Source organism: Oncorhynchus gorbuscha, linkage group LG19, assembly GCF_021184085.1.
Source record: "Oncorhynchus gorbuscha isolate QuinsamMale2020 ecotype Even-year linkage group LG19, OgorEven_v1.0, whole genome shotgun sequence".
Lineage (NCBI taxonomy): Eukaryota > Metazoa > Chordata > Actinopteri > Salmoniformes > Salmonidae > Oncorhynchus > Oncorhynchus gorbuscha.
In genome coordinates, this window is record NC_060191.1 from 30706174 (window position 1) to 30732935 (window position 26762).

The following is a 26762-nucleotide window of genomic DNA, read 5'->3' on the forward strand; positions in this document are numbered from 1 at the left end:
CAGTTCCAACAATAACAGTGACCGTCCTGCTGTAACCACTGTAACCAAATGCAACCACTCTCAAATTCATAGACAAGAGCTATGGATGCAAGGGCTGACCATCCATGACGTCAAAATTATAGAATTAACTAAATTGAAGCTTTACAGCTTTTGTTTCAAATTACATTGTTTAGAGTTTATATTTTCAGTTTGTGTGGGGTACGACAATTGACCTAAGGTCATGAGACTTGTTCTTTTCAATAATCAATGGGTATATATTTTTAACATTTTTACCTTTATTTAACTAGGCAAGTCAGTGAAGAACAAATTCTTATTTACAATGATGGCCTAATGGGGAACAGTTGGTTAACTGCCTTGTTCAGGGGAAGAACAACATATTTTTACCTGGTCAGCACAGGGATTCTGGCCCAATGCTCTAACCACTAGGCTACCTGCCACCCCAGGTAGCATAACTTAATGATTATATATCATTCATTTAAAAGTCTAAAACTTAAAGGGGAAACCTGCAATTGCAACTTCAAGTTTTTTTTCAAGCTACATCAAAAAGGGGGATCTCTTCTCAACAAGCAAAATTGGTTGAAACGTCTTTTCAACATATTGTGTTCATTAGGTTCTGCAACTTCTGCATGAAATGGATCGGATGTCACACTCTCAACATATACAACAACTTTATGCTATCCAAAGAGGAGACAACAGACCTACTCAAAACACACTAAATAAAGTATAAGGGACCATGGTTTAATTTAGTTTTTTTAATCAATACACTTGAAAATGACAAATAATTTAAATGAAATACATTAATAAATTATCTTTCAACTCAAACACAGATAGTTTACAGACCATTCAAAGTGCCATTTTATTCCCAAGCCTGAGGTTCTTTAAAATACAAATCGAGAAACAGCAAAGACCTGCATTTTGGCCACATGTACAGGGACCAAAGCCATTCCTTCAACATTGGCACTTTTACATTGGTTTAAAAAAAGGAAATCTGTCCCTGACAACTGCAATAAATTAAGTTAATGAACAGTAAACTGTATGTACAACTTAGAGACTCATTAGTCCTTTATCCCTTCACTGTAAATAGAATCTCAGAATGAATTAAACTTAGTTATAAAAATATTAAAAGGGCCAGGAATGTTTTAATTTGTGTAAGGGGCAAGCGAGGACAGAGGGTTGTAGAAGAATAAACTATTGCACTTCCATCCAATTTCAGAGAAAAGACACTGACGGGGACACAATACGAGCAAAAGAAACTCACCCGCACCTGCAATACTGTCCACATATCCACCTGACATATATACAAACAAACAAACATACAGTGCCGTGGAAAATTAATTTGCCCCCTTAATTCTTTTGCATTTTTTAAATTTAAATACTGAATATTATCAGATCTTCAACCAAAATCTAATATTAGATAAAGGGGACCTGAGTGAACAAATAGCACAACAATTACATACCTATTTAATTGATTTCATAAACATAGTTATGTAACACCCAATGCTCATGTGAAAAAGTAATTTCCCCTTACACTCACCTTTAGCTGCAATGACTCCAATCAAATGCTTCCTTTAGTTGTTGCTCAGTCTCTCACGTTGCTGTGGAGGAATTTTGGCCCACTCTTCTCTGCAGAGCTGCTTTAACTCAGTGACATTTGTGGGTTTTCAAGCATTAACTGCTCATTTCAAGTCCTGCCACAACATCTCAATTGGGAAGTCGCTCTGGATAAGAGCGTCTGCTAAATGACTTAAATGTAAATGTCTGGACTTTGTCTAGGCAATTCCAAAACTTCAAATTTGTTGCTTTTTAGCCATTGATTGTGTGTTTTGGATTATTGTCTTGCTGCATGACCCAGCTGCGCTTCAGATCACAGAAAACCTGACATTCTCCTGTAGAATTCACTGATACAGCAAGCATTTTCCTACAATTACAACAACATCCGCTATATATACGTATGTGACCAATAACCTTTTATTTGATACAGAGCACAATTTATGGTTCCTTCTATTAAGGCAAGTCATCCAGGTCCTGAGGCAGCAAAGCATCCCCAAACCATCAGACTACCACCACCATGCTTGACTATTGGTACAAGGTTCTTACCGTGGAATGCAGTGTCAGGCCTAATGGGACCCATGTCTTCCAAAAAGTTATACACTTGACTCATCTGTTCATAGAACATTCTTCCATTGAGCCTTGATGATCTTACAGGTGTTTTCTGGCAAACGTAAGCCAGCTTTAATCCCAAAGTCAAGTTTACTTTAAAATTACTAAAAAGCAACAAAATTGAAGTTTGGGAACGGCCTAGTCAAAGTCTAGACCTAATCCCAATTGAGATGTTGTGGCAGGACATGAAAGGAGCAGTTCTTGCTTGAAAACCCATAAATGTTGCTGAGTTAAAGAAGTTCTGCATGCAAGAGTGGGCCAAAATTCTTCCACAGCGACGTGAGAGACTGATCCACAACTAGAGGAAGCATTTGGTTGCAGACATTGCAGCTAAAGGTGGCACAACCAGTTATTGAGTGTAAGGGGTCAATACCTTTTTCACACAGGGGAATTGGGTGTTGCATAACATTGTTGATTAAATAAATAAATAAATATATATTTTTTGTAAACTCAGGTTCCCTTTATCTAATATAAGGTTTTAGTTGAAGATCTGCTAATTCAGTATCAAAAACATGTAAAAACAGAGAAAATCCTAAAGGGGGCAAATACTTTTTTCAGAGCACTGCATTTCTACCCACCGGAATACCCATGACCACAGGTGTCAGCTACTCACAAAGACCTGGTGACCACAAACTCTAAAATACCATGAATCACTCTTGCTTGTCAACGTGCATGCGCACACCTGCAATGCCTCTAAAAAAACACAAAAACATTCAACCTGTCGCCAATTTCACACCTGAGGACTCACACCTGGGTTCTGTGCCCACTGTCAGCATAGACTCAGATGCCGTAAAGAAGTGATGGGGGGGAGAACATAGAAGGCATGTGTTCCAAATTCATAGCTAACAGAAAAAGGGCATGGCATGTTACTTGATTCCGGATCAGAAAAAAGTGAGAAAGAATACTTTCACTGCAGGCTTATTCAGCACACACACACACACACACACACACACACACACACACACACACACACACACACACACACACACACACACACACACACACACACACACACACACACACACACACACACACACACACACACACACACACACACACACACACCTCTACCATCTTATCTCAGGTCATCGTCATCTCCAAGCAGTTTGGAGATACTGTAACAAACACAATGAAATCCATTCTTTTCCAAATATAAGTATTTTGTAAAAGGGGGAAAGTATTCAAAATGAGGCATTTAGTCCAACAGCCATGATGCATCTGGCTCGAGCGCGTCGTAAGGATGGCATTGCAGTGAGTACATGAATGTGTGTTTGTCAGACTGTGTTTCTGAATATGAGTGTTTGTCTAAGACTGTGTGTAACTATGTGTGACTATACAGTACCGTGATATATGTTCATAAGTCTGTGGTGCAAATAGCTGAGCACTATTTTCAAAAGCTTTGTAGTTTGCAAAAAAAGTATTTGAACAGGCAGGGTGGGGGAGGCAGGACAAATCTTCTTTCTTTGCAAGATGTCCATATCCTCTGACATACTTTGCAATTCTGAAAGAGTGTTGGTATAAGCATGAATTCAGATCTCACTTATACATTACAATGTATATTTCTGATTATGCGTGTGTGTTTCTGTGAGCATTGACACGCAGGTCAGGAGTTGTCCACCACTTGGTGTGGCAGGGTGACCGAGGAGCCGTTGATGAAGGAGCCCTGTTTTTCTCTACCCTTCAGAAAGTAGGTAAGCAGCTCTCCTTTCCCCTTCACAAAGATAGGTCCCCTCCTCACAAAACGGAATCCATACTCATTCAAGATGTGGTAACAATCTTCCACCACCTGGGGGCAGTAGAATCACATCAAATTGTAGGTGATGAATCCATCCAACATGTGTTTTCTACCCAGATTTGGTAATCCACTTAAAACTATTCCCTGATGTCAAACCCCAAGATCTAAATAGTAATCAAACAAAGTAGGATTATTCTTGTGTTATTATAGCCATCTGGGAAACAACAATTCCAGGCCGACTACATTGCAGTCAACCAATGGTTGCATGCCACATCATCGACTGCGCAGTCAGGTATCAGATTGCTGTATGTGGTTTCGAGATCTTGCAGGCGACTGCAATGTATCAATCATTGTAGGCTATCAAGTGCTCCTGCTCAGTCCTCACCAGAAACCAGGTACATCAACGACCTTACGGGCCAATGCGCTACAGCTATAACTGATTGTTTGGTTGTCACCTCAATACTTATCCCATCCTGCATCTTATCGCACCCTGTTATGGAGAGGCCTTACCTGGATGTTACCCATGACCCCTGTGGACTCCATGCGACTGGCCACATTCACAGTGTTTCCCCAGATGTCATAGTGAGGCTTCCGGGCACCAATCACTCCTGCCAGAACCCCCCCTTTATTCAAACCTGTGGAGAGGAGGAAGTATGGGATACATGATATGCATGCTGTACACAACTAGGACACACTCTCCATTCTTCTCTCACCTTAAAATATATGGCTGAAAAGTTAGCACTGACCTATGCGTAGCATAAAGTTGTTGAAGGACTGGTAGTTGATGTTCATGAGCGAGACCTTCATGGCCAGAGCAAAGTCAGCCAGATCTGCCAAATGCTGCCAGCGCTCTCTGTCAGTCAGCTCCTCTTTCTGCACAACAGAGCCCTCTATATCATAACCATCTTCATCATCAAGTTTCAAGTGAATTCATTTGATCATCACCACCACTACGATCATCATCACCCATAAAATTAACATATCCTATGTAAAAGGTCAGTCCCAAAGCTCTTGATCACAAGAGCTGACCTGCTACCACAAACAGTATAAGATACCCAAGACTGAGTTCATCAGGAACTCTGCTGTTTAGCTATAGGAGTTCACATGACTATGTCATACATGATATAGTTTACACGGCTAGCTTAAGCCTCTGACCCAGACACAGTGGCTGTTGACCATGGTAATGAGCTAACCTTCAGACAGGCGTAGCCGTTGCTGACGTCGGGAGTGACTCCTGACGCTGCCATGTAGGTGCTGCCAATGGTTTTGATTTTGGTGATGCAGCGGAACTGAGACTCGTCCAGGAGCTGTCAGAGGTTAAAGGTCACGGGTTGAAAGGTCAAGACTCAAAGTATTAGGCAGCATCTTTAATTCCTATACATGCCTCGGGAATAGGGAGCAATAACATACAGTACTTCCATTGTCATAGCAAGCTAGTTTCAACATTTGCATGACTGTTACAAGTCACAAGTGGAAATGATGCATTCATGAGCTTCTTACACTGTCAAAATCGGAGATTATTTCGTTGAGGAACCTGAGGCACTCAATCCCCCCATTGTTGATGCTCTCCTCTGTGTAGAAGTCCGAGAAGTTGGGGATGGAGGCGAACATCACCCCAATCTCATCATATGACTGGCTGTACAGCTCCTGGAAGGGGTATATATATATATATTTCAGATTAACAGATGTACAGACATAGATAAGTCAAGAGCATAACTCCAGGTGTAAACTTTGCAACAGCTGAACAAACCTTACCACTGTGATAACATGGTAACATCACCGCACACAGTGACCATGGCTGATACCACTTTCTCAACTATACATGTATTGGTCCCACTTCACATTGACTGCCTTAAAACGAATGTATTTACTAGGGCTGGCACAATTACCATATAAACAATGGTTATGGATGAAGACCGTCATGACAATTAAAGAACTGTCATATCTGTAAAAATAAAATATATATATATACAGTGCCTTGCGAAAGTATTCGGCCCCCTTGAACTTTGCGACCTTTTGCCACATTTCAGGCTTCAAACATAAAGATATAAAACTGTATTTTTTTGTGAAGAATCAACAACAAGTGGCACACAATCATGAAGTGGAACGACATTTATTGGATTTTTCAAACTTTTTTAACAAATCAAAAACGGAAAAATTGGGCGTGCAAAAGTATTCAGCCCCTTTACTTTCAGTGCAGCAAACTCTCTCCGGAAGTTCAGTGAGGATCTCTGAATGATCCAATGTTGATCTAAATAACTAATGATGATAAATACAATCCACTTGTGTGTAATCAAGTCTCCGTATAAATGCACCTGCACTGTGATAGTCTCAGAGGTCTGTTAAAAGTGCAGAGAGCATCATGAAGAACAAGGAACACACCAGGCAGGTCCGAGATACTGTTGTGAAGAAGTTTAAAGCCGGATTTGGATACAAAAAGATTTCCCAAGCTTTAAACATCCCAATGAGCACTGTGCAAGCGGTAATATTGAAATGGAAGGAGTATCAGACCACGGCAAATCTACCAAGACCTGGCCGTCCCTCTAAACATTCAGCTCATACAAGGAGAAGACTGATCAGAGATGCAGCCAAGAGGCCCATGATCACTCTGGATGAACTGCAGAGATCTACAGCTGAGGTAGGAGACTCTGTCCATAGGACAACAATCAGTCGTATATTGCACAAATCTGGCCTTTATGGAAGAGTGGCAAGAAGAAAGCCATTTCTTAAAGATATCCATAAAAAGTGTTATTTAAAGTTTGCCACAAGCCATCTGGGAGACACACCAAACATGTGGAAGAAGGTGCTCTGGTCAGATGAAACCAAAATTGAACTTTTTGGCAACAATGCAAAACGTTATGTTTGGCATAAAAGCAACACAGCTCATCACCCTGAACACACCATCCCCACTGTTAAACATGGTGGTGGCAGCATCATGGTTGGGGCCTGCTTTTCTTCAGCAGGGACAGGGAAGATGGTTAAAATTGATGGGAAGATGGATGGAGCCAAATACAGGACCATTCTGGAAGAAAACCTGATGGAGTCTGCAAAAGACCTGAGACTGGGACGGAGATTTGTCTTCCAACAAGACAATGATCCAAAACATAAAGCAAAATCTACAATGGAATGGTTCAAAAATAAACATATCCAGGTGTTAGAATGGCCAAGTCAAAGTCCAGACCTGAATCCAATCGAGAATCTGTGGAAAGAACTGAAAACTGCTGTTCACAAATGCTCTCCATCCAACCTCACTGAGCTCGAGCTGTTTTGCAAGGAGGAATGGGAAAAAATGTCAGTCTCTCGATATGCAAAACTGATAGAGACATACCCCAAGCGACTTACAGCTGTAATCGCAGCAAAAGGTGGCGCTACAAAGTATTAACTTAAGGGGGCTGAATAATTTTGCACGCCCAATTTTTCAGTTTTTGATTTGTTAAAAAAGTTTGAAATATCCAATAAATGTCGTTCCACTTCATGATTGTGTCCCACTTGTTGTTGATTCTTCACAAAAAAATACAGTTTTATATCTTTATGTTTGAAGCCTGAAATGTGGCAAAAGGTCGCAAAGTTCAAGGGGGCCGAATACTTTCGCAAGGCACTGTATATACACACTACCATTCAAAAGTTTGGGTCACTTAGAAATGTCCTTGTTTTTGAAAGAAAAGCAATCTTTTTATCCACTAAAATAACATCAAATTGATCAGAAATCAGTGTAGACATTATTAATGTTGTAAATGACTATTGTAGCTGGAAACGGCAGATTTTTTATCATCTACATAGGCGTACAGAGGCCCATTATCAGCAACCATCACTCCTGTGTTCCAATGGCATGTTGTGTTAGCTAATCCAAGTTTATCATTTTAAAAGGTTAATTTATTATTAGAAAACCCTTTTACAATTATGTTAGCACAGCTGCAAACTGTTGTCCTGATTAAAGAAGCAATAAAACTGGCCTTCGTTAGAGTAGTTGAGTATCTGGAGCAACAGCATTTGATTACAGGCTCAAAATAGCCAGAAAAAAAATAACTTTCTTCTGAAACTCGTCAGTCTATTCTTGTTCTGAGAAATTAAGGCTATTCCATGCGAGAAATTGCAAAAAAACAGAAGATCTCGTACAACGCTGTGTACTACTTCCTTCACAGAACAGCACAAACGGCCTCTAACCGAAAGAGTGGGAGGTCCTGGTGCAAAACTGAGCAAGAGGACAAGTACATTAGTGTCTAGTTTGAGAAACAGACGCCTCACAAGTCCTCAACTGGCAGCTTCATTAAATAGTACCCGCAAAACACGAGTCTCAGCGTCAACAGTGAAGAGGCGACTCCGGGATGCTGGCCTTCTAGGCAGAGTTGCAAAGAAAAAGCCATATCTCAGACTGGCCAATAAAAAAGAAAATATTAAGATGGGCAGAAGAACACATACACTGGACAGAGGAACTCTAGAAGGTCAGCATCCCGGAGTCATCTCTTTACTGTTGACGTTGAGACTGGTGTTTTGCGGGTACTATTTAATGAAGCTGCCAGTTGAGGACTTCTGAGGCATCGGTTTCTCAAACTAGCCCAAATAAATGTAACAGACACATCTCAACATCAACTGTTCAGAGGAGACTGTGTGAATCAGGCCTCCGTGGTCAAAGAAACTATTACTAAAAGACAACAATAATAAAAAGAGATTTGCTTGGGCCAAGAAACACAAGAAATGGACATTTAGACCAGTGCAAATCATCCTTTGGTCTGAAGACTCCAAATTAGATTTTTGACTCCAGCCGCCGAGTCTTTGTGAGATGCAGAGTAGGTGAACGGATGATCTGCTCATGTGTGGTTCCCACCTTGAGGCATGGAAGAGGAGGTGTGGGGTTGCTTTTCTGGTGACACTGTCAGTGATTTATTTAGAATTCAAGACACACTTAACCAGCATGGCTACCCCAGAATTCTGCAGCGGTACGTCATCCCATCTGGGTTGCGCTTAGTGGTACTATCACTTGTTTTTCAACAGGACAATGACCCAACACACCTCCAGGCTGTGTAAGGGCTATTTGACCAAGAAGGAGAGTGATGGAGTGCTGCATCACCTGCTCTTTCCATGACAGACTGACCAGGTGAATCCAGATGAAAGCTATGATCCATTATTGATGTCTCCAGTAGGAGACAGGTTAAATAAGGATTGAGCCTTGAGACATGGATTGTGTATGTGTGCCATTCAGAGGGTGAACGGGCAAGACAAAATATTTAAAGTGCCTTTGAACAGGGTATTTGTAGTAGGTGCCAGGCTCACCGGTTTGAGTATGTCAAGAACTGCAACACTGCTGGGTTTTTTCCACACTCAACAGTGTGAAATCAAGAATAGTGCAAAACCCAAAGGACATCCAGCCAACTTCACACAACTGTGGGAAGCATTGGAGTCAACTTGGGCCAGCATCTGTGGAACACTTTCGACACCTTGTAGAGTCCAGGCTGTTCTGAGGCAAAAGTTGGTGCAACTCAATATTAGGAAGGGGTTCCTAATGTTTTGTACACTCAGTGTAGACTCATGTTTTGTACATGTATTCTAATTGTTTTGCTATTAGAACGGTTCTAACAGTGAACATGTCTATTTGGCTGACTAATAACCTTCATACAAAATTCCGTTACCGTCACATCCCTCGTATTTACATTGTAGCTACATGGTAGCTACGGTCATGGCTATAAAGTGTGACAATTTTGGTCGCATATACTCCTAAATGCATTTACAGGTTACCATATTAGTTTCAAGGGCACAACATGTGCTTCAGAAGTAGATAGCATACTTCAAGGCCCAACATACAGTAGGCTATATTTCAATCGATTAAAAAATATATTTTCAGTGTCACCAATTAAAATTTTAAATTTTGAGCCCTGGGTTTTTCTATATTTTTGCATATTCTTTATACTGAATGTTATCAGATCTTCAACCAAAACCTAATATTAGATTAAGGAAACCTGAGTTTACAAATAACAAAACAAATTGGATATGTCCCCAAACCATCACACTACCACCACCATGCTTGACCGTTGGTATGAGGTTCTTACTGTGGAATGCAGTGCTTGGTTTTTGCCAGACATAATGGGGCCCATGTCGTCCAAAAAGTTGACTAAAGTTTGACAAAACATACCTGGAAGATCATCAAGACTCTTGGAAGAATGTTCTATGGACAGATGACTGAAAAGTATAACTTCTTGGATGACATGAAGGGGGAACCAGGTACTGTATGTACAGTAGTGAAGTTGTCTCACCTCGTCCCTTTTCTTGGAGCCCAGGAAGTGGCGTGCTACGTGCTCTGGCAGCATGTTAGTGACCAGCGCCTCGTTCCAGCGCCTCATCTCATACACCTTCTCCTTCTGCTCATGGACCTCAATCTTCCACAAGAACAGAGTACGTGCTAGCTTCTCCACCTAAAGTCAGGGACATGGTGGTAGGAGACAGGAAAGAGGTTCAAATAGAGATGGAGAGGTCAACAAGAAAGGAGGAGAAGCAGAACATGTGGAGAATAGAGAAGGTGGTGACGACTTGGAAGGTATATAACTAGTTGACTTCTGCCGTGGTAACTTACATGTCGAGAAAAGTAGTAGAAGCTGATCATCATGATGAAGATCATGATAGTCATGGCATATTTGGAGGGAACCAGGTAAGACCTAAAGAAACAGAGCACAGAGATCCTCAGAAATCACAAGCATGCTCACATTGTTTACAGAACAACAATAATCACACTAAACATGACACTCAAGAGTTGCGGTCAATTTCAATTCCAATTCCATTTTTACTAATTGAAATGAAATGATGACCACACATCCATAAACTGATGACCACCACCCACACCTGTTCTACAGCATATAACACCACAACCACATCCACCTGTAGTCCTGGAAGCGGGCCATATCGTAGCGGTCAAATATGTCCCTCCAGCTGTAGATGTTGACGATGCCCGTCGCTATGGTGATGAGGAGCATGAGTGTGACCTTGACCATGTGGCTGACCTGTACCAGCATGGTGGTCGCCATGAGTGCCAACACGGCGATGTAGCTGTAGTACTTGGGGTTGTCCAGACAGCCCTCTGCCCCGGATTGGACAACAGAGGAAGGAGGAGCCATTGTGGCGTTTCCAGAGGGACGGGGACAGCTCAGCTACACGGCGTGGACAGAGAGGGGATAGAGGCCAAATGTCAACGCAAGATCAATAATAATAATATATGCCATTTAGCAGACGCTTTTATCCAAAGCGACTTACAGTCATGTGTGCATACATTCTACGTATGGGTGGTCCCGGGGATCGAACCCACTACCCTGGCGTTACAAGCACCATGCTCTACCAACTGAGCTACAGAAGGACCACACATTATTATTATTATTATTATATTATTATTATTATCATTATATTATTATTATTATTATTATTATTATTATTATTATTACGCAAGATCGATTTCTAGTGCTTCCTCCAAGCTTACCCCTTGATTTCACTCCCATCTTGTTGCTTTATTATGAATTTAAAACATTTAACTGCAACGCGTGCCGTTGCATATGGACGGTATGCGTGCAAGTCAATACCAAAAATGTACCCTTAAGTCAAACCCAGCTTTATGAGAAAGGCTTGTGTGTTGGCATGAGAAAGGCTTGTGTGTTGGCATGCTACTGCATAATTCCAACACCAGAAAGCCAGTGTTGTGATTTCTTCTACTGGACTAGCGATTTCTCACCATGTCCACAATGTCGGCCATGGTGAGGATGAAGATTGCTGCCATGGCCCATGTATTCCGTGCCCAGCGGGTGTGGTCAATCCATGTGGAGAAAGACACCAGCCTCTTAGGGAAAACCTAGGTGGGAAAATAACATGTTGGCCATCAACAGTAACATCATTAACCAGTCACGTGAACTTACCAGTAATATCTATCCATCTATCATCGTTGTAAAACATTACTCAGAACCACATCAATACAACACTCTTTTACGACAATAGCGGAACATTAAATAGCGGAACATTAAAAACATTTTAAACTATGATTGATGGTGACGGTCGTCTTTGCTCGCTATAACCAACAAAGTAATGCAATTGTAATCGTCATCGTAATCATGTTCAGATTTCAAACGCATCGTCAGACTGAAACCATAGTAGCGGTCAGGGTATTTCTCCTAGTGAGTTTGTACAGATGAAGGATATTCATTTGCACCAGTTTGCTACAGCAGGAAAATAATCCTGCAGCAACAGGAAGTGTGGATTATGTGGATTATGACTACTGGACATTTTTGTAGGGGCTGATACATTTCTCATAAGGGAAATTCAAGTCTGAAATGTCAAAGTGGTAAACTTCAGAAGCCTTTCTAAACCTCAAACACACTACAAGTTGTACATTTCCTGCATGGCAGGAAAGTTGTCCTGCAACAGTAGGCCGTCATTGTAAATAAGAATTTGTTTTTAACTGACTAGTTAAATAAAATAAAAACTTGAGTGTTCAAATTAAGATCCTACATCTGTACTATAGTGTCTTTCATGTTAGTGGCAGAACAGTATACGACTACCCAGTGCTGTATCTGTTTCCATAGATAAAGAATAGTCACTGGATTGGAACTACCGTCACGCGAGGGGACTCAGATCTCCAATGGTTAAATCTGATCTCATTGGGTACAGTACATTCTCTACGGCAGCTGAACAATAATCTGGCCCATACAGCCTCAAGTAAAAGCATTTCTTATGTAGCACTAAAAGCTCTTGCTTATACGCTCTGGGGTAAAGTGTGTGTGTGAGTGTGTGTGGTTTCTGGTGTTCGTGTGGTTGACATTGTACCGGGACAGGCTCAGACATGTTGACATGGACATGCATTTCACCCTTGATATAATAGTTGTTACTCTGTTTGTTTATGTGTGTATGGTGCATTTGGGAAGTATTCAGACCCCTTCCCTTTTTACACATTGTTACCTTACAGCCTTATTCTAAAATTGATACAATTATATTTTTTTCCTCATCAATCTACTCCAAACCCTCCCCTAGGCCAGACGATGCTGGGCCAATTGTGAGTCGCCCTATGGGACTCTCGATCATGGCCGGTTGTGATACAGCCCGGGATCGAACACCTCTAGGACAGATGCAGTGCCTTAGACCGCTGCGTCACTCAGGAGCTAATTTACATAAATATTCAGACCTTTTGCTATGAGATACAAAATTGAGCTCAGGTGCATCCTGTTTCCATTGATCATCCTTGATATGTTTCTACAACTTGATTGAATTCCACCTGTGGTTAAATGGAAGAAATTTGGAACCACCAAGACTCTTTCTTGAGCTGACCTCCCTGAGCAACTAAGCAATCGGGGGAGAAGGGTCTCGGTCAGGGAGATGACCAAGAACCCGATTGTCACTCTGACAGAGCTCCAGAGTTCTTCCAGAAGAACAAAGTTCTTCCAGAAGAACAATTATCTCTGCAGCACTCCACCAATCAGTAAAAAGGCCCGACAGCCCGCTTGTAGTTTCCTAAAAGGTAACTAAAAGACTCAGATCATGAGAAGCAAGATTCTCTGGTCTGATGAAACCAAAATTGAACTCTTTGGCCTGAATGCCAAGCGTCACATACATTTACATTTAAGTCATTTAGCAGACGCTCTTATCCAGAGCGACTTACAAATTGGAGGAAACCTGGCACCATCCCTACGGTGAAGCATGGTGGTGGCAGCATCATGCTGTGGGATGTTTTTCATTGGCAGGGACTGGGAGACTAGTCAGGATCGAGGGAAAGATGAATGGAGCAAAGTAGAGTCTAATGTTGGTCTAATGTTGTTATGGTCTAATGTTGTTATGGTCTAATGTTGTTATGGTCTAATGTTGTTATGGTCTAATGGTCTAATGTTGTTATGGTCTAATGTTGTTATGGTCTAATGGTCTAATGCTGTTATGATCTAATGGTCTAATGCTGTTATGATCTAATGTTGTTACGATCTAATGTTGTTATGATCTAATTGTCTAATGTTGTTATGATCTAATGGTCTAATGTTGTTATGGTCTAATGGTCTAATGTTGTTATGATCTAATGGTCTAATGTTGTTATGGTCTAATGTTGTTATGGTCTAATCTTGTTATGGTCTAATGTTGTTATGATCTAATGGTCTAATGTTGTTATGGTCTAATGTTGTTATGGTCTAATGTTGTTATGGTCTAATGGTCTAATGTTGTTATGATCTAATGTTGTTATGATCTAATGTTGTTATGATCTAATGGTCTAATGTTGTTATGGTCTAATGTTGTTATGGTCTAATGGTCTAATGTTGTTATCGTAGAATGTATGCACACATGACTGTAAGTCGCTTTGGATAAAAGCGTCTGCTAAATGGCATATATTATTATTATTATTATATTTAGAGAGAGATCCTTGATGAAAACCTGCTCCAGAGTGTGAAAGTTCCCCCCCAACAGGACAAGGACCTTAAGCACACAGCCAAGGCAATGCATGAGTGGCTTCGGGACAAGTCTCCAAACCTGTTTTTGCTTTGTCATTATGGGGTGTCGTGTGTAGACTGATGAGGGGGGAAAAACTATTTAATCTATTTTAGAATAAGGCTGTAACGTAACAAAATGTGGAAAAAGTCTGAATACTTTTCCGAATGCACTGTATGCATGTGTGTGTGTGACTGTGTGTCTGCATTGCACACGGTGCACAGATAGAGTGCACCGTGCACCAGGTTCAAAACCCTTGTGGGCAGTGTGGGGATGGGGGAGGAGTGTTGCTGTTAGGGTGATAGGAGCAGTCGATAGTGGTAGCTACATAACTGTCTGTAGAAGTCAATAAATTTGACTTTCCATGACCTGGCTCATGAGGTTTGATCAAAAGTGCTGATGCGTGACAAAAGAACGAACGTATGGGTTGCTGATTATACACATTCTTTACCACATTCAGCTTACGTAACATTTGGGAGTGTCTGTACACATCAAATGCACAGCATCATGAGATGCTTAGCACATTTAAAAAGTTATTTAACTACGGTATGCTGATCCACTATCACAACTACGTTATTTTTTTACTCAAGAGTATACCACAACAAATATCTTCATATCTACAGGTTCGGTCCTGTGTAGCTCAGTTGGTAGAGCATGGCGCTTGAAACGCCAGGGTAGTGGGTTCGATCCCCGGGACCACCCATACGTAGAATGTATGCACACATGACTGTAAGTCGCTTTGGATAAAAGCGTCTGCTAAATGGCATATATTATTATTATATATTATTACATATTTCTTATGTTGCGGCAAATGTTCTATGATAACTTCGGATTTGGCTGTGGGTTAACTGTTGCTAGCTCTGAAAGGCTAGCTGCTCTCTGGTTGGATGTCGAGCAAAGTGTGATAGTGGAGCGGGGGGAAGGGGCACTCACTCGAGGGAAGATGGCCGCCAGAGAGCAGACAGTTAGGACGAGCAGCAGGACCTCTCCCACAGCTAGGGTCACGTAGTTTGCTATCATCCTGTCAACCGCAAGAACACACAGAACATGAGAGAGAGAGAGAGAGAGAGAGAGAGAGAGAGAGAGAGAGAGAGAGAGAGAGAGAGAGAGAGAGAGAGAGAGAGAGAGAGAGAGAGAGAGAGAGAGAGAGAGAGAGAGAGAGAGAGAGAGAGAGAGAGAGAGAGAGAGAGAGAGAGAGAACGGGAGATTAGGTAAACTCACCGAGGGTCTATGAGGACCTCCATGGCTGCAGTGAACAGGAGCACTACACAGGAGCAGCTGAAGGCAGCTCCGCTCTGCTTCTCCTTTTCTACGGAGTAGCGGGTCTCCAGCTCAGGGTCCACAAAGCGTAGGGACAGACGGTTGGTGCGTTTCCCCTTCAGACTGACAGGGTAGAGAGGGAGGGTTCACACAGTCTGTCTGCTCACATAACAGAGGATGCATATCTGGCTGCACAAGGCTCACTCACACACCCTCTGCTACCCTCACTCACACACATTCATAGATATACAAAGGCTGGCAAAATTAAGGGAATTTTAAATAAATTCCTGTTTGGGGGATTCCCGAAATCAGGAGGGAATAAGCATGAAATCCAGAATCCTCCAACCAGGATTTCAGGAAAACCAGGGAATTTATTTAAAGTTCCTGGAATTTTGAAACCCCACACACACCCTCCCTCTCGGTCTACTCACGCTTGTACGGTCTCTCTCTCCAGCAGTGCCTCATTGAGCAGTTTGTTGAGCTCCTGTTCGTTCTCTTGGGCATCAATCACCCTCTCGGCCAGGTCCCGCAGTCTTAGCCTCCGCCGAGGGTTGGGAAACGATGGGTTCACCACCTGGGGTCACAAGAAGGTGGCATTCCTGGTCTGTCATTACACCACTCACTGGATGCACCCCGATTCTCCACACTTCTTCTAAAAAGTGCAAGTGCACACTCCCTCTCATGGATTGAACAATGGTCGAAGCTCTCTCCAGCCAATACTTACACCAATTCAATGCTTTTAGATCCATGATGGGGAGTGTGCAAATGCACACTTAATGAGAAGGGTGGAGAATCTGGGTGGAGCCACTCTTCATTCTGGTTTGAAGTAGAGAAGGTAGCACACTTTGGAGCAACTCCTGTCTTGGAGACAGCCAAAGCATTTGGAGGTTTTTGTACTAGCCCAGCGCTATAACACCCCTGAATATTTACATTACATTTAAGTCATTTAGCAGACGCTCTTATCCAGAGCGACTTACAAATTGGTGCATTCACCTTATGACATCCAGTGGAACAGCCACTTTACAATAGTGCATCTAAATATTTTAAGGGGGGTGAGAAGGATTACTTTATCCTATCCTAAGTATTCCTTAAAGAGATGGGGTTTCAGGTGTCTCCGGAAGGTGGTGATTGACTCTTTGATTGAATAAACAAATCGAGGTCTAAATATAAGACAATGATTAGTTAATCATTTGAATAAGTGTACTAATCCTGGAACAAAAGGCCTGCACACACTGTGCACTTGTAGCACTTGTGCACACCTGTGTGTTAGGGGTTACAGTAAAGGTCATACGTTACCCGTGTGTCCAGCTCCTCTGGGTCGTCGGGTGTGGTGCAGGCTGTGTGGACACTCCCATTACACTCAGTGGTGTTGATCAACAATGGAGAGTTCCCATTGGACGACATCACAGACAACTTCTGATAGGAAACGAAGAGACAGGAAGGAGGAGAGAAAAAGGGAGAGAAGAGAAAGAATGTGAGGTGTGTTACAGTGACTGTGGTGTGTTGACAGGAGGAATCTGGAGAAAAACATATATTGACATTTTGTTACGCTTTCTTTTACAGCCTGTTGTAAACCGTTACTTACCTGGTATTTTCATGGTATTAACTAGGAAACTACGCTGGTAATTACCTCAAAGAATTCAACAAAATTGGAGACTGGTATCAAAGTTAAAGACAAAAGTTATTTCTTAGTAAGTACTACCTGGTTATAAAATAAAGTTTTACCGAGGTTTTATCTCAGTAAGATGAACCTGTAAGAATAAAGGTTGAATAAAACTAGGTGCTGAGGCAATACTCACCACCCCGTTGATGCCGTTCTTTCCCAGGGGGCCCTTGGGCACCACCACCAGGTAGGAGTCGATGCCCCTCTCCTTCAGGTACTCACAGCGGTCGCCCCCGTTCCCCGGCTCCATATCAAACTCCCCATGCAGACACTCCATGGTGGCCTGGGAGATGTGCACACGCCTGCCGCAAAGGTCAGGGGTTATAGGCTAGAGGTCAGAGAGCCTGGTCTATCAATGGCAGAACGGGTGGGGGCTGACCCTATGCCCTCCCTATTGCAAACTTTGAATAATTCCTGCTGTCACCCGCTTAATTGATATTCAGTACATCAACATTTCTTTACCGACTTCATAATTCATGACTTATTGCTAGCAATAGGTATAAAGTGTTTGTATTGGGCACAAACACATTAGACAAATATGAGTGCATGAGGCAGGTCAATCTTGCCTGCGCATCATCTAAAGTTGTAGTAAATATCTGTAAATAGAGTTAGGGAAATGTAATAACTTAGAGGGGTTTAAACCAGTTCCTTCTTACCCCGGTATTCCTCCCGCCTCCATCTTATTGGCCACGGTGACGTCAGTGGACCAGACGTCATACTGCCACCGCTTCTGTCCCAGGACGCCCCCCAGGACAGTGCCAGTGTGTACCCCCACACGCATGTCCACATCTGTCCCGGTCTTCTCACGAACATACCTACAGGACAACACAGTCACCATGACACAGAGCCAAGAAGAACCACCCTAGCCAGTCTTTCCGCTACCATTCGTTTTGCCTCCAGCACATCACATTATTCCTACTCTATGTGCAAATCTCAAGTGACACCCTATTCACCACAAGTACAGAAGGACCTCTGAGATGTGAACATGTCTGAAACGGAGTTCATTCGGAAAACTGAAAGGTTTGGACTTAAAAGCTCATCAAACCTTGGTAGAAAATATTAAATTGCGTATTATTTTCTCACCATTTATCCAGTAGATGTCTGTAGATGTCAGACCAGTTTTTAGCACATGAAAGTAATAGGTTCTACAGTAGTATATTATCTTTGATCATAAGTGAGTGAATAGGATGTCCTTTGACATGCAGCCCTATACCACAAACCACTCTACAGTTTCTACAGTCCACATTGCCATTGGGTGGTACTCACGAAATGGCCTCCACCATGGCCAGGCCCATCATGATGGAGCAGGCAGCGTGGTCCTCTCTGTAGTCTGGCAGGCCACAGATGCAGTAGTAACAGTCGCCCAGGATCTTTATTCTCAACTGGTGGTATTTCTGCACAGAAACACACACACACGTGAAATGATGTGACTACTCATGTAAATTTACTTTAATCTATAAATTAATCCACCAATATACATTTTTTTTGTCAGTAAGTAATATATTTGTCTGTGGGTGTGTGTGTGTGACTCACGGCAGCCAGCTTGTCAAAGCGGGCAAACAGTTCATTGAGGAGCTTGACCAGCTCATGGGCACTGCATGATGATGACAGCTGAGTGAATCCCACAATGTCTGCAAACAAAATACTGCAGGAGAAAGGGGATACATGCTGTCATCACGTCATCCTTTTAGATATCCTGCCTCTTTATTATAGAACACAGTGTACTCTATAAGTTATGCTCTCCTAGCCATAGGTCTATAGATTGCACATAGAGAGTCTGGCCACTGTGTCGTACCTGACGTTTTCGTGGCGATACATGTACATGGTGTTGAACTGCTGCATCTCTTTCTGTCCAGTCTGACTGGCTTCTTTCTTCTTCATGTCCTGCAACATCTCGTCTGCTATATGCTTGGGCAGGATGGACAGCAAGAGACGCTCCTGTGGAGGACAGGGAGAGTGGTGAGGTTTCAGTGGATATGAGGAGACTCCAGAGAGCCTCAATAGACGCACGCACGGCTTACAATAAAGGCACTTACATGTTGTGTGATTGGCAGCAGAATCAATGCTCAATCAGAATCAATAAAAAAGATTCAGTGACCTAATTAAACCACCTTCTGTAGCAAAGGAAGCTGTCCGTTGCCATCCCAAAGCATTCACTTCCAATTATATCTACTTTGATCAACCTTAAACCAATAGATCTTGGAAAAATAAATACCGTAACGAAATAAACATGGATGACTGACTGCATTTGGAGACAGGATTGTCTCGAAGCACAGGTCTGGGGAAGAGTACCAAAACATTTCTGCAGCATTGCCTGTCCCCAAGAACACAGTGACCTCCATCATTCTTAAATGTAAGAAGTTTGGAACCACCAAGACCTCCTTGAGCTGGCCCCGCAGCCAAACTGAACAATCAGGGGAGAAGAGCCTTGGTCAGAGAGGTAACCAATAACCCGATTGTCACTCTGACAGAGCTCCTCTGTGGTGATGTGAGAACCTTCCAGAAGGACAACCATCTCTGCAGCACTCCACCAATCAGGCCTTTATGGTAGAGTGGCAACTCCTCAGTAAAAGCCACTCCTCGGTAAAAGGCACATGACAGCCCACTTGGGAGTTTGCCAAAAGGCAGCTAAAAGACTCTCAGACCATGAGAAACAAGATTATCTGGTCTGATAAAACCAAGATTAAACTATTTGGTGCTGCCACCAATCGTCACGTCTGGAGGAAACCTGGCACCACCAAACCAAGCATGGTGGTGGCAGCATCATGCTGTGGGGAAGCAAATAACTGTCAGTTTCAGGGTAATTGACCGCTAATTAACAAACACATTTAGCATCTCCTGGCTTACACATATAGCCTACAAGCCACTGATGCAGACCTTTGGAACATCTACATTTAAAAAAGCTTAATAAATCCATGTAATATAGCCTACACCGTCACAATAAATCCATGATCTATTTTAGACATGTAGTCAAAAATGTAGTCAATTTCAGAAGAACAGAATAGCATACTCTGAGTTGTCCTTATGTTAGGTCATGATTTGGCTTTGCCAAATGGCTGTGGGCTACACTAGTTCATTTAGCAGACAAGATTTGCTTAGAAGTCCATGGCTGGAATAATACATTATAGCCTTTGTCTTGCATTTCAAAGATGGTACAAAAAAATACAAAAAAAAGTAATGTTTTCTTTCTTTGTATTATCTTTTACCAGATATAATGTTTTATATTCTGTGTTCCCTTTCAAATGGTATCAAGAATATGCATATCCTTGCTTCAGGTCCTGAGCTACAGGCAGTGAGATTTGAGTATGTCATTTTAGGTGAAATTTAAAAAAAAGGAGTGGATCCTTAAGAGGTTTTAACAAAAATAGGTAGTCCTATATGTTTAATTTTGAGTTATTATTGTAACTGTAGTTGTTCTACAAACGTTGGGCTATATGTTTTGATTGTTAATACATTGTAAGGCTGCATGATGCGACTAAAAATGATTTGAAAAAGGTTGCTTGAAAAGCATGAGCCCTGCTTTGTTTTTTGCGCAGGCTGTACACACTACATCCGTCACTCATTCACAATTTGACAAGCACTTGATAATGCCCAGAATTTCACGCCACCATCCACTTTGTGTGGCTGTAATGCACCCTAAAAAATCCATGCCTTTTTCAGACAGTGGCCATTTTGCGCTTCTCCTTGAGTGCTGCGCGCTCTATCACATGATCGGTCTTTCTCACAGGCTACAAGTGAAGACAGACACGCTGGGGATACAACTGCACACATCCTTATCCAATTTCGAGGTGCCAATTGAAGATATTGTAAGAACTGTCCACATTTACTTTTAGTTAGCCAACAAGATGAGTAGGCACAACGAACAGCAAAAGCACTAGCCTATGTCAATCTACTATCCCCCATAGTACAAAAGTCGAAGCAATGAGATCAGAACCGATCAGAACGTTTAGCTTAAAATGCTGATAAACTATTCAAATATTTCTTCACATTATAAGTGCAGCAATGCGCACATGGTAGTAGGCTACAAGTGTGAACGTTCCATTAGCGGAAAACACCATTATCAAAAGTGACCACAAATGCAATTTTGCATGTAATGCTTTTATTATAAGATGCATTTTTATGGTGAATATTATCTTTCCCAAACTTGAAACTCACATGCTGCTTATGTATGCCAGTTAGGCTCTACAGCCCGTGTAAAGCGGATTAATGTGCTTCATTTTAAGAAGTTATTTGGCCACTTTAGCGATACAAACATTAAAACATATAGACCCATGGGTTAGGCTACATGAGGTGTGCGACTATGATTTCAAAAGGTCTAAAAAAGGCTTTGTTTCATATGCTGGGCATCATTCAGAAATGATAATACATCATTCACAAGTGATAAGCTAATATTGTCACCCATCAGACTATTCTTGATTTAATCTTGTCTTTACATGTACTAAATAATATATATGTGTGAATTTTGTTTTGATATAGAATGGACCATTATCATGCACCCGTTTCAAATCAGGGGCAGCAGTAAAAAGCGAATGGAGGATGCTTTACCCTGTTGTTTATTTTCATGCCAGCCAGGTAAGCTATATTCCTGTTGTAAATATAAGCAATGTGCGTAATATTAATAAAGTTCAGACATAAATAAACATAGTAGGCCCAGCCTATATGAAGCTGATGAGATACTCCTCTTTTTAGTAGGTGCCATCACTCTGTTTTAGATAGTGAAGGATGAAGTATACAGTATATACAGTTGAAGTCGGAAGTTTACATACACTTGGTTGGAGTCATTAAAACTTGTTTTTCAACCACTCCACAATTTTTTTGTTAACAAACTATAGTTTTGGCAAGTCGGTTAGGACATCTACTGTGTGCATGACACAAGTAATTATTCCAACAATTGTTTACAGACAGGTTATTTCACTTAGAATTCACTGTATCACAATCCCAGTGGATCAAAAGTGGATGTCATTCACTAAGTTGACTGTACCTTAAAACAGCTTGGAAAATTCCAGAAAATTATGTCATGGCGTTAGAAGCTTCTGATAGGCTAATTGATATCATTTGCCTGTGCCATTAAACCCCTACAACTCATCCAGAACGCCGCAGCCCGTTTAGTGTTCAACCTTCCCAAGTTCTCTCACGTCACCCCGCTCCTCCGCTCTCTCCACTGGCTTCCAGTTGAAGCTCGCATCCGCTACAAGACCATGGTGCTTGCCTACGGAGCTGTGAGGGGAACGGCACCTCAGTACCTCCAGGCTCTGATCAGGCCCTACACCCAAATAAGGGCACTGCGTTCATCCACCTCTGGCCTGCTCGCCTCCTTACCACTGAGGAAGTACAGTTCCCGCTCAGCTCAGTCAAAACTGTTCGCTGCTCTGGCTCCCCAATGGTGGAACAAACTCCCTCACGACGCCAGGACAGCGGAGTCAATCACCACCTTCCGGAGACACCTGAAACCCCACCTCTTTAAGGAATACCTAGGATAGGATAAAGTAATCCTTCTCACCCCCCCCCCCCTTAAAATATTTAGATGCACTATTGTAAAGTGGTTGTTCCACTGGATGTCATAAGGTGAATGCACCAATTTGTAAGTCGCTCTGGATAAGAGCGTCTGCTAAATGACTTAAATGTAAATGTAAATGTAAATTTGAGTCAATTGGAGGTGTACCTGTGGATGTATTTCAAGGCCTACCTTCAAACTCAGTGCCTTTTTTCTTGACATGATGGGAAAATCCCCAAAATATCAGCCAAGACCTCAGAAAAACCATTGTAGACCTCCACAAGTCTGGTTCATCATTGGGAGCAATTTCCAAACGCCTGAAGGTACCACATTCATTTGTACAAACAATAGTACACAAGTATAAACACCATGGGACCACACAGCCGTCATACCGCTCAGGAAGGAGTTCTGTCTCCTGGAGATTAATGTACTTTGGTGCAAAAAGTGCTAATCCATCCCAGAACAACAGCAAAAGACCTTGTGAAGATGCTGGAAGAAACAGGTACAAAAGTATCTATATCCACAGTAAAACGAGTCCTATATCGACATAACCTGAAAGGACGCTCAGCAAAGAAGCCACTACTCCAAAACCGCCATAATGTCACGCCCTGACCATAGTAAGCTGTTTATTCTCTGTGTTGGTTGGGGCGTGATAGTGACTTGGGTGGGTCATCTAGGTGAATTGTATTTCTGTGGTGGCCTGATATGGTTCCCAATCAGAGGCAGCTGTTTATCGTTGTCTCTGATTGGGAATCATATTTAGGTAGCCATTTCCCCATTGTTATTCGTGGGATCTTGTCTATGGATAGTTGCATGTCAGCACTATTATTTAGCTTCAGGTTTCGTTTGGTATTTTTGTTCGGTGTTCATTTAATAAAGGAAAATGTACGCCTACCACGCTGCACCTTGGTCCATTCCTTTCAACGAACGTGACACATAAAAAAGACAGACTACGGTTTGCAACTGCACATTGATACAAAGATCGTACTATTTGGGAAAATGTAATCTGGTCTGATGAAACAAAAATAGAATTGTTTGGACATAATGACCATTGTTATGTTTGGAGGAAATAGGGGGAGACTTTGCAAGCCGAAGAACACCATCCCAACCGTGAAGCGCGGGGGTGGCAGCGTCATGTTGTGGGGGTGCTTTGCTGCAGGGGGGACTGATGCACTTCACAAAATAGATGGCATCATGAGGGATGAAAATGATGCGGATATATTGAAGCAACATCACAAGACATCAGTCAGGAAGTTAAGGCTTGGTCGCAAATGTGTCTTCTAAGTGGACAATGCATACTGGACAATGCATACCAAGCATACTTCCAAAGTTGTGGAAAAATGGCTTAAGGACAACAAAGTCAAGGAATTGGAGTGGCCATCACAAAGCCTTGACCTCAATCCTATAGACAATTTGTGGGCAGAACTGACAAAGCGTGTGCGAGCAAGGAGGCCTTACAAACCTGACTCAGTTACACAGGCTCTGTCAGGAGGAATGGTCCAAAATTCACCCAACTTATTTTGGGAAGCTTGTGGAAGGCTACCTGAAACATTTGACCCAAGTTAAACAATTTAAAGGCAATGCTACCAAATACTAATTGAGTGTATGTAAACTTGCAAAACAGATGTACTATCTCGATTAAGAAAGCTAAATCAAGCTACCTTTTAAGCTCTATATCCGACAGCTGGTGATCCTTCAAAATTTTGGAAAACAGTAAATTCACTGAAGCGTACAAATTCCTCTTCCCTTCCTAAGCAAGTTCTGACTCTGGCATCATAACTGAGAAGAATGGGATAAGTGATGCTTTTAATCATAATTTTATCTTGGCAGGCTTTTTAGTTGTGAGAAATGGTTGTTTAATTGACCTTGGTATGTCAATCATCTGCTCTTCCTCTGCCAGCCTCTAGCTGACTTGATGGTTAATCAATCAACTTCTCGTGAATCTTTGTTTTTATTTAAACAATTTACTATATGTGATGTGCCTTGCTTAAGACTGGTAAAAAAATAATCCACTGGGGCTGATATGCTTGATCCATTGTTGCTGCAGCTCTCTGCCCCCCTGATTACTGAATCATTAACCCATATTTTTTACCTGATGATTATGATGATTATTATTATCTGGTACTATCCCCAAGGTTTGGAAGGCGGCCCATGTACTCCCCCCTTCACAAACGTGCGGACTCTTGTGATCTAAATCATTCAAAATCACCCTATAAAATGTACATCAGCTGGGTTCTAGACCAGGTCATAGCACTATCTCTACTGCATCCTTAAGTTATAAATGATGTGGTTAACTGTATGGATAAAAGGCAACATTGTGCTGCCCTCTTCATTGACCTGTCAAAGGCATTCGATACTTTTGATCACTCATGGCTAATTCAGAGGCTTTCCTCGATTGACCTAGACCAGATTGCATGTAACTGGTTTAAAATTTACTTGACAGATAAATCTCAATGTGTATATCTACTGATGGTGTCAAATCAGGTTTCCTGGATATTATGAAAGCTGTCCTACAGGGGTCGATTCTGGTCCTGTGCTTTTTACATTAACAATATCGACTCCTTAAAAAAACCTGCACCCATATGCCGATGATACTGTTATGCATGCTATTGCCCCCACGGTTGACCAGGCTCTGTCTGAACTACAGTCTGCCTTCATTGTATTACAGAAATACTTTATTGACCTGGAATTAGTATTTGCATTCAGGTAAAAGCAAATATATGTTGTTCTCCAGAGCACAACAAAATAACTCTGATTTTAGCATGTCATTTGGATGGTGTCCATATTGATTGGGTCCCTGCTTACAAATATCTGGATAGATTTAAAGCTGCCTTTTAAAAAAGCATATTGATGACTTAAGAAGCTGAGAATAAAAATGGGCTCCTTCTATGGAAATGGGACCTGCCTCTCGCTAAATAGTGGAACGCAGATTATTCAGTCGACGTTCCTATCGGTCCTAGACTATGGTGACATCATCTATGTGAAGTCAGCTGCCACTTCAATAAAGCTGTTAGATGCAGTTCATCATAGTGCACTGCGCTTTATTACAGGCTAAAATATTTGTACTCATCAATGCATTCATTAGATTTATTAGTATCCCCATTAGCGACAGCTAGTCTTCTTGGGGTCCGACAGACAGTTGGTTGGACCTCTGAAGTCACGTATCAAATCAAAACAAATTTGATTTGTCACATACACATGGTTAGCAGATGTTAATGCGAGTGTGGTGAAATGCTTGTGCTTCTAGTTCCGCCAATGCAGTAATAACCAACGAGTAATTTAACCTAACAATTTCACAACAACTACCTTACCTACAACTGTAATGGGATGAAGAATATGTACATAAGGGTATATGAATGAGTGATGGTACAGAGCAGCATAGGCAAGATGCAGTAGATGGTATCGAGTACAGTATATACATATGAGATGAGTAATGTAGACATATAAATGTAAACATATAAAAGTGGCATTGTTTAAAGTGGCTAGTGATACTAGCTGTGCCTTCTTCACCACGCTGTCTGTGTGGGTGGACTAATTCAGTTTGCCCGTGATGTGTACACCGAGGAACTTACAACTTTACTACCCTCTCCACTACAGTCCCGTCGATTGAGGTTGGTTGATACGTTGCTATGTTTTTATTTAGAAAACCCTTTTACAAAAGGTCTGACTGTACCTAACTTCTTTACTAGACATGCGAGTTACCACACCCGGTCTCAGGGATGACTAGCTCAGGAAATTCTTTTGGTTGCTACCGAGTTAGGTAAATCAGCTTTTAGCTTCCTTGCACTTTATCTGTGGAATAATCTTCAAAATGTTCTTAGATTTGATATTTGGGTGCCTCTAGAAGAATTCAGAAAGCTGATTGAGAATTATTATTTTATTTTTTTACCTTACAAAGGCTTATTACTGATGAATGTGTTGTTTTTTTTACCATGTTTTTCTTTCTGCTTGCATTTTGATGCGTGCATTTTCTGTCATTTAAGGCTCATCTGTAAAAGAGACCTTGATCGCAGTATGAC

At 41.8% G+C, this 26762-nt stretch overlaps 1 protein-coding gene across 2 annotated transcripts in view; it reads right to left on the reverse strand.

Annotated features, from left to right (window-relative positions):
- Window positions 1–1770: 1770 nt before the first annotated feature.
- Window positions 1771–26762, reverse strand: part of LOC124005714 (adenylate cyclase type 3-like) — a 29805-nt gene continuing 4813 nt past the window's right edge. Inside the window, exons 3-20 of one of the 2 annotated variants that reach the window (XM_046315198.1) lie at window positions 19045–19187; window positions 18783–18894; window positions 18516–18643; window positions 17906–18064; window positions 17386–17551; window positions 16883–16999; window positions 16018–16160; window positions 15548–15709; window positions 15260–15347; window positions 11604–11720; window positions 10763–11031; window positions 10461–10542; window positions 10144–10302; window positions 5396–5542; window positions 5089–5202; window positions 4642–4768; window positions 4406–4530; window positions 1771–3946 (exon numbers count right to left, since the gene is read on the reverse strand). In XM_046315198.1, coding sequence (XP_046171154.1) covers window positions 3764–3946; window positions 4406–4530; window positions 4642–4768; window positions 5089–5202; window positions 5396–5542; window positions 10144–10302; window positions 10461–10542; window positions 10763–11031; window positions 11604–11720; window positions 15260–15347; window positions 15548–15709; window positions 16018–16160; window positions 16883–16999; window positions 17386–17551; window positions 17906–18064; window positions 18516–18643; window positions 18783–18894; window positions 19045–19187 — 2541 coding nt within the window. In that variant the 3' untranslated portion in view covers window positions 1771–3763. Of the gene's footprint in view, window positions 3947–4405; window positions 4531–4641; window positions 4769–5088; window positions 5203–5395; window positions 5543–10143; window positions 10303–10460; window positions 10543–10762; window positions 11032–11603; window positions 11721–15259; window positions 15348–15547; window positions 15710–16017; window positions 16161–16882; window positions 17003–17385; window positions 17552–17905; window positions 18065–18515; window positions 18644–18782; window positions 18895–19044; window positions 19188–26762 lie in introns of both variants that reach the window. The other variant, XM_046315197.1, reaches the window with a different exon arrangement.